Here is an 18,775-nt window from a genome sequence, read left to right on the forward strand (position 1 = left end):
AAAAATAGAAAACACAAGTATATGGAAAAAATATTCTGTGCTCATGGATTGGAGGAATTGACATCAATGAAATGGGTATATTGCCTAAAGCAATATACAAATTCAATGAAATCCCTTTCAAAATCCCATTGATATTTTTTCAAGAAATAAAACAAAAAATCATGAAATTTATGTGGAACTTCAAAAGACCCTGAGTAGCAGAAACACTCTTAAGAAAAAGGAATACAAATGGAAGAATCACACTCCTAGACTTCAGAATATACAAAGTGATAGTAACTAAAAGAGCAAGGTATTGTAATAAAACCAGATACACAGATCAATGGAACAACTAATTTATGGGTCATGTGTATTTTTTATGGAAGCATGTGTAAGAAAATAATATTTGTTAGGCTATTAATAAACCATTAGCACATAAGAGAAACAAGTCAGTGTTTACTGCTAGAGTTTTCAGGAGTGTACTGTTCAGACTTCATTCTGTATTTTTGTTTTTTTCTACTAAAAGAAAAGCAAAGGGTGAAACCATAAAATGCATAGAAGAAAATGGGTTATACTCCTTAACATTGGCCTTAGATATGTGTTTGAGTATTTGACCCCAACAGCCAGAGAAAAAAAGGCACAAGTAAACAAATGTGATACATCAAACTAAAAAGATTCTGTATAACAAAAGAAACATGCATCAAAACCAAAAGATATTCCATTGAATGTGAGAAGATAGTTGCACATTATATGTCTGAAAAGGGATTAATAACCAAAATATGTAAAAAATACCCTCAAAATTCAACAACAAAAAGAAACAACCTGATTAAAAACTGGGGGGAATATCTAAATAGATACCTCTCCAAGTAAGACATGAAAATGGCTAATAGACAAATAAAAAGATGTTCAACATCTCTTATTACTGGGGAAATACAAACCAAAATCATATCACTTCACTCATGTTAAGAGTGGGCTATTATCGGGCCTCCCTGGTGGCGCAGCGGTTGAGCGCTGGGTTGCGAAGCTGCCTGCAGCCTCTGCAGCGACGGTTCGATTCCCGCTGCTCCCCGGCCACTGGAGGAGGGTCCCACATGGCGTGCAGACCTCTCCTGCCGCCCGCTGCTCCCCTCAGCAGTGTGCTTCGGTCCTTCTGCCTGCTCTGCTCCCCGTTCTGGCTCTGGTGAATTCTCTCACCCTCCCACGCTTCTGACTGTACCCAGTGCTTGTATAAATAAATAAAAATACATCTTTAAAAAAAATAAAAAAAAAAGAGTGGGCTATTATCTCAAAGAGAAATAAGTGTTGGAAAGGATGAAGGAAGGAAAGAGCTTTTATACACTGTTGTGGGAATGTAAACTGATACAGCCATTATGGAAAACAGTATGAACATTCCTTGAAAAATTAAAAATAGAAAGTCCATACTATCAGATATCACATTTCTGGGTATTTACTTAAAAAATATATAAAACATTAATTTGAAGAGACACCCATCCTTATGTCCATTGCAGCATTTTACAATAGCTAAGAATAATTTAAAAATCTACGTGGGGGCCTCCCTGGTGGAGTGAGGGGTTAAGCGTCAGCACTATGAAGCAATCTGCAGCTACTGCAGCACGAGTTCTATCCCCAGCCAGGGAGGTGACCACATGGTGCAGCAGACCTCTCCTGTCTCGCCCACTGCTCTCCTCAGCAGTGTATTTCAGTCGATCCACCTGTTCTGCTCCCCACTCTGTCTCTGGTGAATCCTATCACACCCCATACCTCTGGCCTATACTCTAGCTCTTGTATGCATAAATAAATATTTAAAAATAAATAAAATAAAATCTAAGTGCCTACCAACAGATGAATGGATAAAGTGATTTAGTATATATACACAATGAAATACTACTCATCTGTTTAAAAGAGATGAAATCCTGCCATTGGCTACAATATAGATGGTCCTAAAATGTATTATGTTTAGTGAAACTAGTTGGAGAAATACACTCACTCACTCATGTGGTATATAGGGGAAACAAAGAAATGTTTGAACTAAATAAAACAAAAGTAGGATTTTAAGCTATAAAACCAATTAGTGGTTCCAAAAAGGAAGAGGGAAAGTGGGTGGGTGAATTTTATGGTAAAAGATAGAATTAGACTTTTAAGTCATGAACTCAATGTACGTTATACATATGTTAATTTTTAATGATCCACACCTGAAACATATGTTATAATGCAATGTTTCTACAGTAGGAAAAAAAATATTTTTTACATTTAAAAGTTGGCTATATATTATTATTTTACATTAAAAGTTGGCTATATATCAGTTGGCAGCTGATATATTAATTATACTTTTTTAATTTCTAGAATGAATTTATTGTGAAAATAATTGCAACTTTTATAGACCCACAAATAAAAATAATTTGTTGATCAATAACTATTTCCATAGTATATACTTGTTATTTTTAGACCCATTTTAACCTTGAAATTTCCCCAATTTGAAAAAAAGATTACCTGGTCACTCTACTTATGTAGCAATTTTCAGTATATACTTTTACATATATGCATGCTTCAGATCCCAAAGTGTCTCCATTTAGCTTCAAAAAATGTATCTTAAAAATGTGTTAAGAATTTCTGAGCACCAGAAAGTTCACGAATCTAGAGACCTTATAAGTCCTAGATTTTAATAATCTCTAAGTTTGAAGAAGATAATAAATTTAGGTCAGTTCTTCATTCTTTTCTAATGAAGACATGGTGAATAATGATAAAAGGCAGCATCACTCAAATGGCAAGCAGGTAAAAAACAAAATTAGAGAAGTGATTCTAAAGCTTCCCAAATGATGGAATGGGGAAATTGCTAGGGTCAGGAGGTTTTCTAACTGTCACAGGGCTTTGTTTGGGAAATATTTGGTTGATGGGTTGTTTCTAATATAGACCTTCAAGTGTCAGCAACTACATACTTATATTGAAGACATTACTTATTACATGCAGGATAGTCTCTCTGGCTGCTGTCTGACCTAATGAAGTCCCATCTATGTCCCTCACTTCTAACCATTGACTCCGCTTTCCATTATCTATTTTTCTCTTTTACTGTAGTTTCATTCTTTGCTTTACCTTTAGTAGAGAAAACAAAAATGCAGAATAAAGGCTGAACAGTGCACTCTTAAAAAAAAATAAGTGCTGCAAAATAAGACATACATAATGAAAAAAACAAATCAGGATGGGGATATGACTGAAGAAGTTGTGTGCATGTCCAGTTTCAATGGAAAACTTTTTAGCCAGTTTTATTGTGTTAGGAGAGCAACCCAGTGGCAGCTGATCACTAAAATTTAATTTGTGAATTAAAACTGAAAACTCTAGCAGGAAACATAGGTTCATTTCTCTTGTGTGTTAATCAGTTATTATTCTCATGCCAACAGGTATTATTATATTCAGACACGTGTTTCCATAAGAAAAAACCCAAAGACCTCATCCATAAATTATGGGGCTTGAGTTGACTGCATATTGCATAGTCTCTGCTATACCCACCTCCATTTTAATTACTCTTCTTTACAAATAGAGATAGTGGTCCGTAAGTGCATTATTAATGCAAAACATATCTTTTGTTTTTATAGTCTTTGCCAGAAGGCTAAATTGAATTTAAAGTTTGGGGTTATTTCTGAGTCAGGAACCTCATACATTTGGATAAAAGCCAAACTTCTAACATTTAATCTTAACTTAGCTGGATATTTTATACGCATCAAATTTTATTCAAGAAAGGTCTCAGCTATTTAAAATCTCTCTTACCACTCACATATCTAAAGACTACATTTTAAAGGCTGTCAGTCATTCTACTGAAAGATTGTTATTAATGATTTATACTTCTTACATGTTTTGGAAATTAAGTTGTTTGTATTGTCTTTGATTGAGAACTCTCTTCTTGAAGAAAAAGTACAATGCTTGAGAATCAATGTCCTTGGTTATTTTAGATGTGCCTTTTTAAATAGCATATTAAAGTGTTCACTAACCTCTTCAAGGATATATAGCTCACAGGAAAATATGATTTTGTGCCATAGCAAATATATTCATTTTTTTAAAAGATTTATTTATTTATTTATACAAGAACCGGAATATAGGCCAGATGCGTGGGAGGGTGAGAGGATTCAATAGAGACAGAGTGGGGAATAGAACAGGCAGACTGACGAAATACACTGCTGAGGGGATCAGTGGGAGAGACAGGAGAGGTCTGCCACGCCATGTGGGACCATCACTGGCTGGCCATGATCCAACCAGCGCTGCAGAGGCTGCGGACAGCTTCACAGCGCTGTACTCAACCGCCTGCGCCACCAGGAGAGGCCCACAGCAAATATATTCTAATATCCAACAATGACACATAATGTGAGATCAGAAGAATCATAATCATTAAGAATAAGAGCAGGGGACCTCCCCGATGGCACAGTGGTTGAGCGCTGGGTTGCGAAGCCGCTTTCAGCCTCTGTAGCAATGGTTCGATCCCCCACTGCTCCCCGGCCACCAAAGGAGGGTCCCACATGGCATGCAGACCTCCCCTGCCGCCCGCTGCTCCCCTCAGAAGTGTACTTAGTTTCATCTGCCTGCTCTGCTCCCCGCTCTGGCTCTGATGAATTCTCTCACCCTCCGGTGCTTCTGACCGTACCCAGTGCTTGTATAAATAAATAAAAATTTTAAAAAAATACAACATTTATTTAAAAAAAAGAATTAGAGAAGGAAAAGAGAACTTTCATTATCATAAAGCCTACCATTATCATTTTATAAACATGGACATTGAACCCCAGAGTGATCTAAATGAATTCTCTTAGACCAGTATGGAGTCTCCAGTCCAGAAATCCTGGCTTTTAGTTTATGGCTCCATTTTCAGTGGGCTTATTCATACTCTTCAACAAGAACTTTCTCCTGTTTTATGATAGCTTCATCAATGACTACCTAATAACCAGATACCCACGATAGTTCAATGTTTTGAGACTTGAAGAGTAGAAAGTATCTCAACATGGTTGTCTTAATGCTATAAAATCCATAAAAGGTGGGTCAATTTAGTTGCATTTCTAAAGAATAATGGTAACAAGTTATTACTAAAGATGATAGCATTGGTAAAGTGAAGAATATATACAGTTTCGTGATATGTTTTTTTATTTTCAGCTAGGATTTTATTATTTTGAGTTTACTTTTATATTTTTATGTGTGGTGAGAGGAGGGTGAAAGAGAATTAAATTAAAGAAGAGACTTTTTGGAGTCAGGCAACCCTGGGTGAGGATTTCAGGTCTTCTCTTGTTAGCAATACTATGTTGAAAAAAATTACCAAACGTTGCCTGTGTAGTTGTCATGAGGATTAACTGAAATTATAAATTATAAGTGTGAAAACACCTAGCACAGTGGTTGGCACATATTCAGAAGTCAATAATGCTAGTTTTTCTTATAGTGTTTATAACATAATTTAACCCAGAAACCACCACCCACTTCTGTTTGTTAGAAGCCCCATATTAGTCACTCTATGGAAAAAAGGAGAGATGCCCAGCATTATCAGATCTGTGAGTATCATGTGCTGAAATAATATTAGATTTTATTAATATTAATTTTGTGAAACTCTTTACAACTGAATGTACTCACAGATAGAGAATAGCATTTTCAACTTGGGTAAGATTACAAAAGACATTGAGATCTAGAGAAATTAATGTCTTGGGATGGAGCTATCAATTCAGGGTCATCTTTCAAAGTTGAGAGTTGTGAGTGGCACTAAAGAATAAACCAAGATACATTGTCATTGCCTACTTCCTAAACCTCTCTTCAGTCCATCTCTTCATTTCTAATTTGCAACTTTCCTTTAGTTTAGACATCATTTCCTGCCTGGATTTTTGCCAACATGTAAAACTGGTCTTGCCACCCCACCACTGTTTTCACCTAATCCATTGACCATGATCCATAGGGATCTTTTAGAAACTGAAGCCTGATTCCCTGCCTCTTCTACTTAAAATTACCCCTCACATCCTCATGTTGAATTCTAAGATCACAGCATATTATTCAGGATTGTGTATTAATTAGCCTGTGCCTATCACAGCAGTCTCTTTGATTATCTCCAAATGTTCCCTATATTTCAGTATGTCTAGCAGTGGATTACATACCCAGTAAACTATAGAGTCAAATTTTAGAACATTTTTATTGCTCTACCCTCTTCCTGGATATGTCACCACCCTCGCATCCCTCTGTTTAAGCTTGACCGACTTATTTTGATTTTTAGACTTTTGTATTTGTTTTTACTTTATATTTGTATATTTGAGGCAACACTGGATTACAACACCATAAGTGACTCAAAGATCTGGGAGTAGAGTTCTTCAGGTATATGTCAGCATACCACACACACACCACCCAGGCACCCACAGATTAGCTTCTGATGGCCTGTCCATCAGGAGAATCTTTGTATCCTGAATATCTTGCACGACCTTAGTTTTCAAAAATGGTGTGGGGTTCATTCACAATTAGAATTGCTGTCATTTGGTCCAAATTAAAAGCTTTATGATTCTCAGACTTTGCTCAATGGAGGTAATCAGAGCAAATAGTAGTGGACAACTATGTCAGAGGTTCTGTTGGTGCAGGGAGTGGAGGCTGAGACTGTGTCTCTTCCCCTAATGTGACGTCCATTCCTTTGTGAAGCGGTAAAATGAGGAAAGGCCAAGCACGAAATAATAGAGCTGGAAGAGGTTCGTGGTGATCATCCTGTTTTGAGAAGTAGAAATAAAGTGCCAGGGAGGTGGAAGAGGGTAATGCCAGCATGGGTGCAGAACCCGTTATCTTACTTCCCAATCCAGTATTCATTCATTTGCTTTATTATTCTAACAGAATTTTTTTTTTCTCTTTGGAAATAAGCAAACTCTGTATGCCAACTTCCTGCCTCATTGGTCAGGCAGCAGAGAGAATTGTAATCTGGTAAGTAGGGTCAGCACCTAGGGAGATTCTCTGGCTTAGATTTGGGGCTACTCAGCACTTACCAAAAATAGCTTAGGGGCTGCAAGTAGACTGTTGACTCTGATCTTTTATATTTATCCCACTGGCATGTTCTCATGAAAATGACCTCCTATTTTTCTCTCATTCTTCTTCTCTGCCTCAAAAAAAAAGAGACATCCTGTATGACATATGGAAGGGTTCCAACATCAGCCAGTGCATATATTAAAGTTTTAAATCAATTATTGTTCTAGTACACACCCTGGGGTTGAAAAGGAAAGAACATCCAGGACTAACAAACCTGATTGTTCTGGCAAAGTTGCCATTCAATTCATGCTGGCATTTCTGGGCTTTTCTTTTTCTTTAATATCCCAGCCTCTTTTTTTTTTAAAGTTAATGGCTCAAGTAGCAGTGTTTAACATTACTATTTCATTCAGTTTCTCCATGAGCCTCTACCTCCTAGTCTCTTGAGGGTTTCCCAAGGGGCACAATGCCCAGAGTTTGCTTACTTAGTCACAGAGACAGCTGTCAGTCTGATAGTGAGTTCATTAGACTGTGGATTATTCCTTGTTTTATTACCTTCTGAGCAAGGGAGAGACTCAGGCTTAGGGATATGAGCACTTCACAACTTGGCATTCTTAGTTTGAGAAAAACACTTAATCATAACAGTCAAGAAACCAAATTATTACTGTCTATAATGTGGTGAATTTTAGCTTGACAACTACTGTGAGTTGTACCTATATAAGTATTATGATTAGTAATGCCCTAAATGAAAACTATAAAGTGTGATGCATGTTTTTTTCTAGGCAAGTACTGGAAGTCGGTAAGGACGGTGACTGTGCCAAGGGGCTGTGCTCTGGCCGGGGCTCAGTTGCAAGAGGAGACAGAGACCGTTTCTGCCCTGGCCTCCCTGACGGTGGATGTGGAGCAGCCCTTTGCTCGAGAAGAGAGCAGGTGTGGAGCCAACATGGGGGAAGCATCAAGGTCAGTAATGTCCGTCGTTAGCATTCGGGAACCTCTCTTCAGGATTTCCTGCACCTGTCTTCCCCAATTCCACCACCTGTCTTCTCCAAAGCCACAAATGCCACCGCACATTCTGCTGGCTATCAAGAATTCCTTTGTTTCATTCTTTGTGGAAAACACAGACTGTAGCTTGTGATTGCAGATCACAGACAAATAGAGGGGATGAGGTAGATGGTGAGAGAAATCACTCCTGATGGCTAATTTAATTCAGATCATTATGGAAAGAATTGTTGTGGGCTTAACATCTTTCCTAGTTTTCTCTATTTTTTTCTGGATGTTCTTTGTCTCATTTTGAAATTAATGATATAACAGGGGTAAAAGGAGAGGAGAAGCTGGAGGTGTTGCTATCAGTGGGGTAGCCTAAACAAATCCAAATTTGGTATGTGGTTGTCCTTGAGATACAATGACTGGACAGGGGTGCAGGTCACCTCCAAAAGACACAGGAGTGTGTGCAAAGGAATATGTGGACTTGAATCTGATTTTATTTGGCTTCGTGTTGAAAGGAATTGACTTTGGTTAGTTCTTATATGGATATAACTTTCGAGGTTAACCTAAGATTAGCTTTGCTTGTTTACCTTTTAAGAAATATTTGTCAGTTGTGCATTTTGGTATTCGTCACCGTGTTCTATAGGCAGTGCTACGTTGAGACTGTCTTGTAAGACTACTGTGACCCAAGCCGCCAAAAATGTATATAAACATTGGTACTTTCTATAACAGAGTTCAAAGTCACATCTCCTCCATTTAAAAATGAATCAGGTGAGGCTTTGCTGCCAGCTTGCACTTTTAAATGGCTTCTGAGAAGGAAATAGGACTCCCTCCGTCAATAACATCACCGTTAATTACACAGATCCTGCTACTTGTGCACAGGCTGGCAGTTTTCCCAAGAATGCACAAATTTGAACACTTTTAACTTTCTTGCTTTTACTACATCTCCAGAGTTTAATGGATTTTACATCTTGTTTTGGTCAAAAATAGGATTTCATTTTCATGCAGTTATTTTTTTTCTTTCCATAACCACTTAGAGAGCAGATTACCACCGGGGGAAAAAAAAAGTTGTACAATATTGTATTAGAAGGCATCTTCATAGGGGCATCTGGAACATACGGGAAAACTTACTTTACATCTTTGATAATATGAACTAACCCCCTGCTGTTCCCAGCTAAGAACCAAACCAAGTTCATAATCCAAAGGTGTTGCAATTATTCCCAAGGCCAAATACAGTTAGTTTTCTGTCATCTGAGGGCTATAAAACTGAGGAGCCTAACATCTGTTAGTATTGGATATAAAAGGAGTATAGCTATTCTTTAGAATTCATTTAATGTAGAGAAATGAAGTTAAATTCCAACCTGAGTAAAATGAATTGGGTAATTTTGTCCACAAAACTGCAGGGCTTAAAATAATTAACAATGTTATGTTGTGAGCCTCAAGTCATATAAAAATCTCGGCACTTCGGCAAGAATTGTCTCTGTAAGCATGCTTATTTTTCCTCAGGTAAATAATATGTATGTGTGTGTGTGTGTGTGTGTGTGTGTGTGTGCTTAACTCCTGATAATCTACAGGGACTTAACCCTGGCTTCAGTTCACAGTGATTTTTTAACTTCATCTGATGGCAGAGAGAGAATATTAATGAGAATGTTCTGATGTACAGGGAAACAGTTGAAACTTGGGGTCTGGATTCATCAGTTTATCACTTTGCACAGATTGTATTCACTTTAATTGCATTCTTGTGAAAGAAATACGGTTTATCTTGAAATGTTTTCTATGACTTTGAACTTACCTTTTCAGTGAGGAAAAGGAAAATTCTGCTAGAACTGACTTTTTCATTTCTATTGAACCATGAATGAATTGTGAGGAGGTGGGGGGGTGATAGCCACAGAACTTGTATATTTTCCAGGGGATTGCTATCAAAGTTATCCACTACTTAATTAGGAAAAAACACTTTAAGAATTAGATAAAGAAGTGGAAATGTTCTTGGGCCTTTGTTATGATGCAATATTATAAGTACACAGGAAATTGAAAAGTTAGAAAAATCAGAGAGTTAAATGGATGGAAAAGGGTGAAGGCAAGATTCTTTTTATAGGAAATTCTTGCCAGTTATTTTGGAGAATATATTGGTGTTTGGAGTGAGATGACTCATTTTGTACTAAGATTTTGGGTAAAGCAGCTCTTTTCCTGGCCAACTCATATCTGACTCATTTACCACTAGTGAATAAGGGATAAAATGCTCCTGGCTAAGAACCATTGTAAGTATTTTTTGTTCATTTTTCTTGGATGGGGGCTGGGAGATGACAACACAGTACAAACAGTCATTTCATTTTTGTAATTCATTGATGGACCATGAAGAATAAATTATTAGAAAAACGTTGACATGTCGGGATTCAATTTGGGGGGATGATGGAACTGAAATATAATTTTCAAAATATAACTTCAAGCAGCAAAGGACTTGAGCAGGAAAAAATGGTCAGTGGGTCATCAAAACACAAAAGACAAAAAAACCTAGGTGGTGCCAAGTTATATGTTAAGAGAGTGTTAAGTAGATAGGTCTGGTCACACATAATATATCATTTTAGGACTGTGATAGTGATTTTTTTTCCTTGTTTGTGAGGAAAGATTATAGTTTGTATTTGAAGAATGTCTGTTTCAAATGCTTCTACTTTGAAAAGGTCAGTACAGTGTTCAGGTTTATTCTTGGATACCAATTCAGGATGTGCAGAAAATCAAGAAAAATTCTCTGGCAATCAAGACCTTAGGATAATCAACTAGTAAGTTATTGGGAACACATTTACACTCTAGAATTCCTGACTCTCTTCTTTTAAACTCAAAAACTGAAAGTTTAGTTTTCATATGTCAGTTTGATCATGTTAGATTTTCTTAATATAATCAGATTGATCGGTTATTTAATCATTGAACTTTAACTTTTAGCAATTATTCTCAGGTAGGTGAGATGATTTCAAGTCATTATATAATACAGAAACTTATGAGAACATGTAATTCTGAGTCCGGCTATTTTTTTTTTTTAAATAGCTATTTGAATCATGAGTATAAAAACATTTAACAATTAAATCCAAAATACCATCTGCCTTACCTTTGAATGTCATGTCAATAGCACCAAGAACATTTATAATCCCATTTCCTTGATGAAATTTTATATGAAAATAAAGACCATTATTAAATACACCTACACTTAGAAATATGACTTTGTTTTTCCCTTTAGAATTGTGTCTGTAAGGTTTCTAGAAGTCAAACATTGCACAAATTATACATGTTTCTGATTTTTTCCCCTGATACCACTATTCTCAGTACTTGTTTATCTAACCAGGCAAAAATTCCCAATATAAATTTTATTCTTAATTTTCATCCAGTGTCAACAAAGTATATTTTTTAAAGCTTAATTTATTTATGTATACAAGAACTGGGGTACAGGCCAGAGGTGTGGGGGGTGAGAGGACTCACCAGAGACAGAGTGGGAAACAGAACAGGCAGATTGGCCGAAATACACTGATGAGGGGAGCAGTGGGCAAGACAGGAGAGGTCTGCCTCGCCATGTGGGTTGCTCCCTGGCCGGCCAGGGATCGAACTCATGCTGTAGAGGCTGCGGATTGCTTCATAGGTTGTGTCTTAACCCCTTGTGCCACCAGAGAGGCCCGACGATAACGAAGTATTAATTGAAAAGTAGGCTGTGACTTGGAAGCTCTAGGTAACAGGAAGAACTCTCTGTTTCTCTTGTCTTCCTTTTCCTCCTCTTTTTTCTAACAACGTGTGGTTTGGAGTATGTGTGAAGTCTCACTTAGTATGTTAGGGGTTAAATTCAATGCCAGATTATGTATTTTAGTTATGCAATTCAGCTCTGAATACTTTATAAAGAAGTATTTATTTGAAATAGGAACCACATTTGAATAGAACCATGAGTAAACCAAGATGCTCGTATTAAGAAAATCTCGCATGATTCACACTGTAATCAATAGGTCAAACTGACATTTCAAAAGCTAACTTTCAGTTTTTGTTGATTAAAAAGAGAGAAAGAGCCAGGAATTCTAGAGTATAAATGTGTTCTCAGTAACTTAATAGCGTCCCAGCATTTCACTGTTATGTCCACTCTATCTCTCCTGTCTTCTCACCACCACAAAAGAATAGTGTGACTCTAGACTCAGCTTCCCTGGGTTCAAGTTTATCTCCATTCCAATAATTGTGTGATCAGGGGAAGTTACTTATCTCTCTGGTTTCCGTTTTCCTTGTCTTTATAATACAGGGAAAATTTCATAGTATTTTGAGGATGATATGAGACAATATATCATAAGAATTTAATACAACATCTGACATATTCTAAGTACTCAATAAAGACTCTTATTATTTTACATTTATTTTCTTTCATAGAATAATTGGCAATGTCCATGTTCATATATGTTAGCTAACCAGAATCCATAGTACTCATATCACAGAGATGGAAAGAGGAAATACAATGATGGAGGGAGAGGAAGGTATTTGCTCAAATGGAGAAATGAATTGTGGCTAGTGTGTGAGAAAAATATGGAAGTGATTCTGACATACTGCGGGATTATCCTTCAACTTTGGGAATGGGGATGAACATGTGAGAACTCGTGGTTTGTTCCTTTTTAAATGGCGTTCTGGTCATCTTCTGTATGCCAGACAAAGGCTGGGGGCCATCATCAAAGTACTCAACTTGGGAATTGCATTTATTTTCAATTGCTGTCTTTAAAAAAAACACAAATGTAGTGACTTAAAACTGACAAAGGGACAGAAGGCTGACATAGATCTCGCTGGGCTAAAATCAAGAGGATGGCAGAACCTGGTCTTCTTTTCTGGAGACTCTGGGGGAGAAGCTGTCTCCTTGGCTTTTCCAGCTCCTAGAGGCTGCCTGCTCTGCCTGGCATATGGCCCCTTTCTCTTCTGAGTTAGCAATTTTACATTCCTTTGACTTTTTCAGTCATCACATCTTGCTTCCTCACTAAAGTGAAAAAGTTGGGGCATCTAGCATAAAAGCTGGAAAGGTTATTTGCTTTTAAAGACTACCATGGTTAGCCTGGAACCACAGGATAATTTAATACAATTTCTTCATCTCCTGGTCCTTAACCCTAATCGTATCTACAAAGTCAGTGTTACCATTTGAAGGTGACTAGGGAGCAAATCCTGTCACCTCTCTTGAAACCCTTCAGTGCTTTTCCATTTGCATCAGTATAAAGATTATCATTCTCAACAGGAGTCATAGCCCTGCAAGATCAGACCTTGACCTTAATTTTGTATCTTTTTTTTTTTCAGTTTAACACCATAGATTAATTATTCAGTTACTGAATTTCACTTAGAGGGACTCAAGTAGGACATAATCTTTTGAAAAATTTTTATTCTAATTTCAGGGGTACATTTTTACTCCTCTAAATATGCAGGTTTCATGCACCCTCCACCAAATCTTCCACGCCAGTGCCCTACCTCCTTCCCTCTCCCTTCCCTTCTGCCCTCCCACCGTTCCCTCTGGTAAACAGTAATTTTTTTTTTTTTTCATTAAGTCCAAGGTTTGTTTCTTCTGTACTTTGCCAGCATATTTTTTTTTTAATTTATATACCTCAGATAAGTGAAACCATCTGATATCTGTCTTTCACTTTGTGGCTTATTTCACTTAGTATAATTACCTTGAGGTCCATTTTGTCCCCAAAGGCACTTTTTCATCTTTTTAAATAGCTGTGTAGTATTCCATTGAGAATACAGTCCACAATTTCTTTATCCAGTCATCTGTCAATAGGCACTTAGGTTGGTTCCATAACTTGGTCTTCTACAAACATATGAGTAGATGTCGTCTCTTATTAGAGTCTTCCTGTTTTGAGGGAATATACCTAGCAGAGGTATTGCTGGATCATATGGGATTTCCATTTTTACTTTATTAAGAAATCTCCATACTGTTTTCCATGAAGACTGGAACAACTTGTATTCCTCCCAATAGCTCCTTTTTGTCTGCATCCTCCCCAACATTTGTTGTTTGCATTCTTTTTGATATAGGCCAGTCTCACAAGGATGAGGTGAAATCTCATTGTGGTTTTGATTTCCTTTATAATAAATGACGTTGAACAAATGTCCACGTGTTGTAGGCCATCAGAATGTTTTCTTTGGAAAAATGTCTCGCGTTAGGTCTTTTGCACATCTTTCGGTTAGGTTGTTTTATTGTTGGATTGTATAAGTATTTTGTATATTTTAAAAATTAGACTCTTTTCAGATGTGTGTTGTACAAATATGGTATCTCATTCTATATAGGTTACCTTTTTGTTTTTGTAATAGTTTCTTTCAGTGACATACTACTTTAGTTTAATCTTTTTCACTCCACTAAGCATAATGTTTTTGTGATCTAGAAATAGTGATTTTTTTAACATTGTATATTTCAGTGTATAAAAATGTCCTAATTTGTTTGTCCATGTACCTATGGGTGGGCATTTGTCTTGTTTCCATTTGGGATTATCATGATAAAGCTGCTATGACATTTTTTATTATTGTGATAAAATAGTATATAAGGCAACATATACTCCCTGAGCCAATTTTAAGTAAACAGTACTATCCTGTTAACAATATGCCCATTTTTGTGCAACATCTCCAGAACTTTTTAATCTTTCAAAACTGAAATTCTGTATCTCTTGAACAATAGCTCCTTCCTCCCCTCTTCCTCCTTCCTGCTCTATCAATCACAATTCTGCTTTTGGTTCCTAAGAATCTAACTACTTTAGATACCTCATATACATGGAATCATGCAGTATTTACCTTTTTGTGACTGGTTTAATTCACTTAGCATAATGCCCTCAGAGTCCTTTCTATGGCTGAATGATATTCCATTGTATGTGTGTATCACGTTTTTTTGATGGACATTAACTTTGCCTCCACCTCTTGGATATTATAAATAATACTTCAGTGAATATATGTGTGCACTCTTGTCTAGACCTTATCATCCGTTCGTATGGATATATATACAGAAATAGAAATTGCTGGATAATATAGGAATTATATTTTTAATTTTTTTCTATTTTAAAGATTTATTTATTTTTTATTTATTTATACAAGCACTGGGTGCAGTCAGAAGCGCGGGAGGGTGAGAGAATTCACCAGAGCCAGAGTGGGGAGCAGAGCAGGCTGAAGGACCTAAGTACACTGCTGAGGGGAGCACCGGGTAGCAGGGGAGGTCTATGTGCCATGCGGGACCCTCCTCTGGTGGCCGGAGAGCAGCCAGGGATCGAAATGGCGCTGCAGAGGCTGCAGGCAGCTTCGCAACCCAGCGCTCAACCGCTGCGCCACTGGGGAGGCCCTATATTTTTAACTTTTTTAAGGAACCTAAGTAATTTTTGTACAGTTTTTTTTTTTTATTTTGTGAACACAAGGATTCATTTTTCTTTGGTATATACCTAGAGGTGGAATTGCCAAGTTGTAGAGAAGCTGTGTGTTGTACTTTGTAACAAACCTCCAAACTGCTTTCCAAATGGTTGTACCATTTTTCATTTCTACCAGCAAAGAATGATTGTTCTAGTTGTTTCATCTCCTCACCTATACTTGGTATAATCAGTCTTTGTTACGTTATTCCTTGCAGTGGTATGTAATTGTATCTCACCATGATTTCAGATTTTCCTGAGAGAGTCATACTCATGTCCACATTGATTTCTTGGCACAAGCCCTCTGTTTGAAATACTTGTATTTTTTCCTCCTCCCATTGTCCCTTCATTGGCCTTCCTGTTCTCGTCCACTTATCCTTAGATTTCAAATCAAATATCACTTTAAATTCTTGGAAAATGTTCACTGATAACCCCAAATTTAGATCCATTCCCCCTGTTATATTTTTCTTATGTCTCCCCCCAATCCATCACAGTGTCAGGGTGTATAATAGATAGTAATTATTTCTTGACTCAATGGAAAATTTAGTTAGCTAGGGAATGTCAGCATTAGTGGAGATGTGAAATTTTGGAATCCTCAGAGCTGTAGGAAGGTAACATGGTGGCCATCCTGGAAAGCATTTTACTACCATTTAGTATATAAAAAACATATGACCTACTAATCCTGCTCCTATGAAAGCATACTGACAACATTCTCATCTAGAGTCAGTGGAGTACTTGTGCTTGGAAGTTTGCCACAGTTTTATTTATGGCAGGTAGAAAGGAGAAGTCAAACTAGGGGTCCATTATCGGGACAATAGTTAAAATGTGGCAAATGTACATCATGGAGATGCTATGTAGTACTTGCCAGTCATATGCCAGAAAATCATAGCTGCATGAATAGATCAAATAAATATATTACTGAGTGAGAAAATCAGGCAACTGAAATGATATATGTGCACATAAAAATAAAATTTACGTGAAAGAAGAACATGTTCCCACAAAACTATAATGTATAGCTTTAAAAATATACTGTTAATGAAATAATGTACATAACAGGCATAGAATTTTTTTCTTTTGAAGAGGAAGAGAAAATAAGTTATAGGGGTTAAATTAAATTGATAAAGTAAGAAATTATGTTTTACTAACAGGTGGTCAAAGTTAAATTTTAGAAAATGATAGAGCTAAGACTTGAACCCAAGACATCTACTTTGAAATACAGACTATTTTCTAACTTGCTGTGCTACTGATACTACTTCTATGCAGCAAAAGAGATCATTGGTTGGCTATATATATATGTATATTTGATTCTAGAGAGAGTAGGAAGCAATAAATGGACTACTTTCAAAAAAAGTAGTTAGTATCAAATTATTTTGAAGGGGAAAAAGGAAAAAGAAGCATCTAATAGAAAACGTTATAGTACCTGCAATCCCCATTTTCAACATTAAAGGCTCCCCTTCAGTCACTGAGCAGACGGCACATACCCTATTCACATCCCCAGAAACTAGGCTAGGTTTGTAAGCATCGAAAGAATTCACAGATCCTCAACCAAAGGGAGATGTTTATTTCTTCCTTCAGTGACCCCTGGTACATTTTTCCACACACCACTATCTCTGTAATTTCTGCAACAGTTGAGACCTGGATGTGGGGGCTAGGGGAAGACCATCCTGATGCACTGATCTAGAAATAGGTCGCTTCACAGGAAGCTGGCAGAACAGGAGACCCAACTCTCCATCCCTCCAAAAGATCAACAATTAGACAGCTATCCATAAGCAAAACCAGATCTGGGAGACCTTAGGAGTCTACTTAAGATCTTATGAATGTCCATAGACCAATAAACCTGAAAATATTGATAACTTCACAAAAAGAATGGCCAGATTACTTCATTTTGTCTGCATTTCTCCATACTCCAGCTGTGATTGTTCCATGCATGAGGGAACTTTAGAGTGAGTTCTCACTAGGACAGGAAGAATGGAGTGAGCACCCAGAATTCCCAGTCTTTCAGGACAGAGCAGGAGAGGCCCACTTCAATTTTACCACACTTATAGACTGACAAATCTAAGATATACAGAGATTCCAGTAACAAGGAAGGATAGGGACTACCAGTATTTATGCAGCAGGAGTGATGATGGCTTTAGTGACCTTCTGGGCAGGGACCTCAGTAACTTTCACTGCTGAGAAACCAATGGCCAGGGCAGCTGCTTCAGACACCCTGAAGATCTCACTGTTTTGTTTTCAACCCATAGGTTTTCGATTCACAGTTGCCAGTCTCCTGGTACTTCTTCACTCCTTCTTACCCGCCCAGTCCAGGATACCGCCTGGCAGCCCACCCTAGTCTTTATGACTGCATAAGTACTAGACACCAGCCTCAGTCCTGAAGATGACCCCCAGTACTATGCCTGAGCACCTACATGCTGCTGGCCTGACTTCCATTACTAACCTCTACTATCATGAGTGCTTTCATGGCAAGACTCTGCAGCCATGGAAGAACATGCCAATAGCCAAAGCCTCCCCTCTGCTCACTATCAGCCAGGATTTACCCCATCTCTAGTCACTGGTCTATACTACTAAGCATGCCTGTAACTGCCCTTCCAGCTGTGCACCTGCACAACCCCCAGCCCATCTCCTATCACTAGCTTCTAGTATTGTGCTGGGTACTTAGATACACTCACAGGAAGAACTTTCATCCAAAAGAATGCACTCTGACTACCAATGCTTGTGGGCCTAGAACTGGCCATAAAGCCTATCAGTGGCCTACACCATTGGACATTGGACTTAATTACAGCTAGTATTGGACTTACTTACAGCTAGTATCCCTAACTGTGCATTTGTTTATTGCTAACCTGAGCCCCAATACCAACCTTCACTGCCATGCACCCTTGACAAACACAATAGTATGGACTGTAAATAAATATCAGAAAGAAAACTGAAAAGATCACAAATAATGGAAATTAAACAACACACCCCTAAACAACTAATGGATCAAAGGTGATATGAAAAGGGAAAAAAAGTAAAAATAAATTAAATGGAAGCACAAAATACAAAATCTGTGGGATGCAGCAAAAGCAGTGCTAAGAAGGAGATTTACAGCAATGAATCTCAAATAAGCAATAAAAATCTCAAATAAGCAATCTAACTTTGCAGTGTAAGGAACTATACATAGAACTAAATCCAAAGTTAGCAGAGGAAAGGTGATAAAAACTAAAGCCAAATAGATGAAACAGAAAATAGAAAATCAATAGAAAAGGTCAATGAATGTAAATGTTGGTTTTTTGAAAAGGCAAAGAGGAGACATTACAACTGATACCACAGAATTACAGAACATCATAAAATTACAATAAAGAGTTACACACCAACAAGTTGGACATCCTAGAACATAAAGTCCTAGAAACATACAATTAAGACAGAATCATGAAGAAACAAAAAAAAAACTGAATAGAGCAATAATAAGGAGATTGTATCAGTAATCAAAAACCTCAAAGTAAAATACAAAG

At 37.3% G+C, this 18,775-nt stretch overlaps 1 protein-coding gene across 4 annotated transcripts in view; it reads left to right on the forward strand.

Moving 5' to 3' along the window:
* HDAC9 (histone deacetylase 9) overlaps positions 1-18,775 on the forward strand; it is a gene marked incomplete at both ends in the record, with an annotated part of 409,639 nt that overhangs the window by 386,156 nt on the left and 4,708 nt on the right. For all 4 annotated transcript variants that reach the window (XM_084230504.1, XM_084230512.1, XM_084230510.1 and 1 more), the window contains one exon: positions 7,710-7,857. In XM_084230504.1, coding sequence (XP_084086630.1) covers positions 7,710-7,857 — 148 coding nt within the window. The remainder of the gene's footprint in view (positions 1-7,709; positions 7,858-18,775) is intronic.

Source organism: Talpa europaea (genome assembly GCF_964194135.1).
Source record: "Talpa europaea genome assembly, chromosome: 3".
NCBI classification, from domain to species: domain Eukaryota; kingdom Metazoa; phylum Chordata; class Mammalia; order Eulipotyphla; family Talpidae; genus Talpa; species Talpa europaea.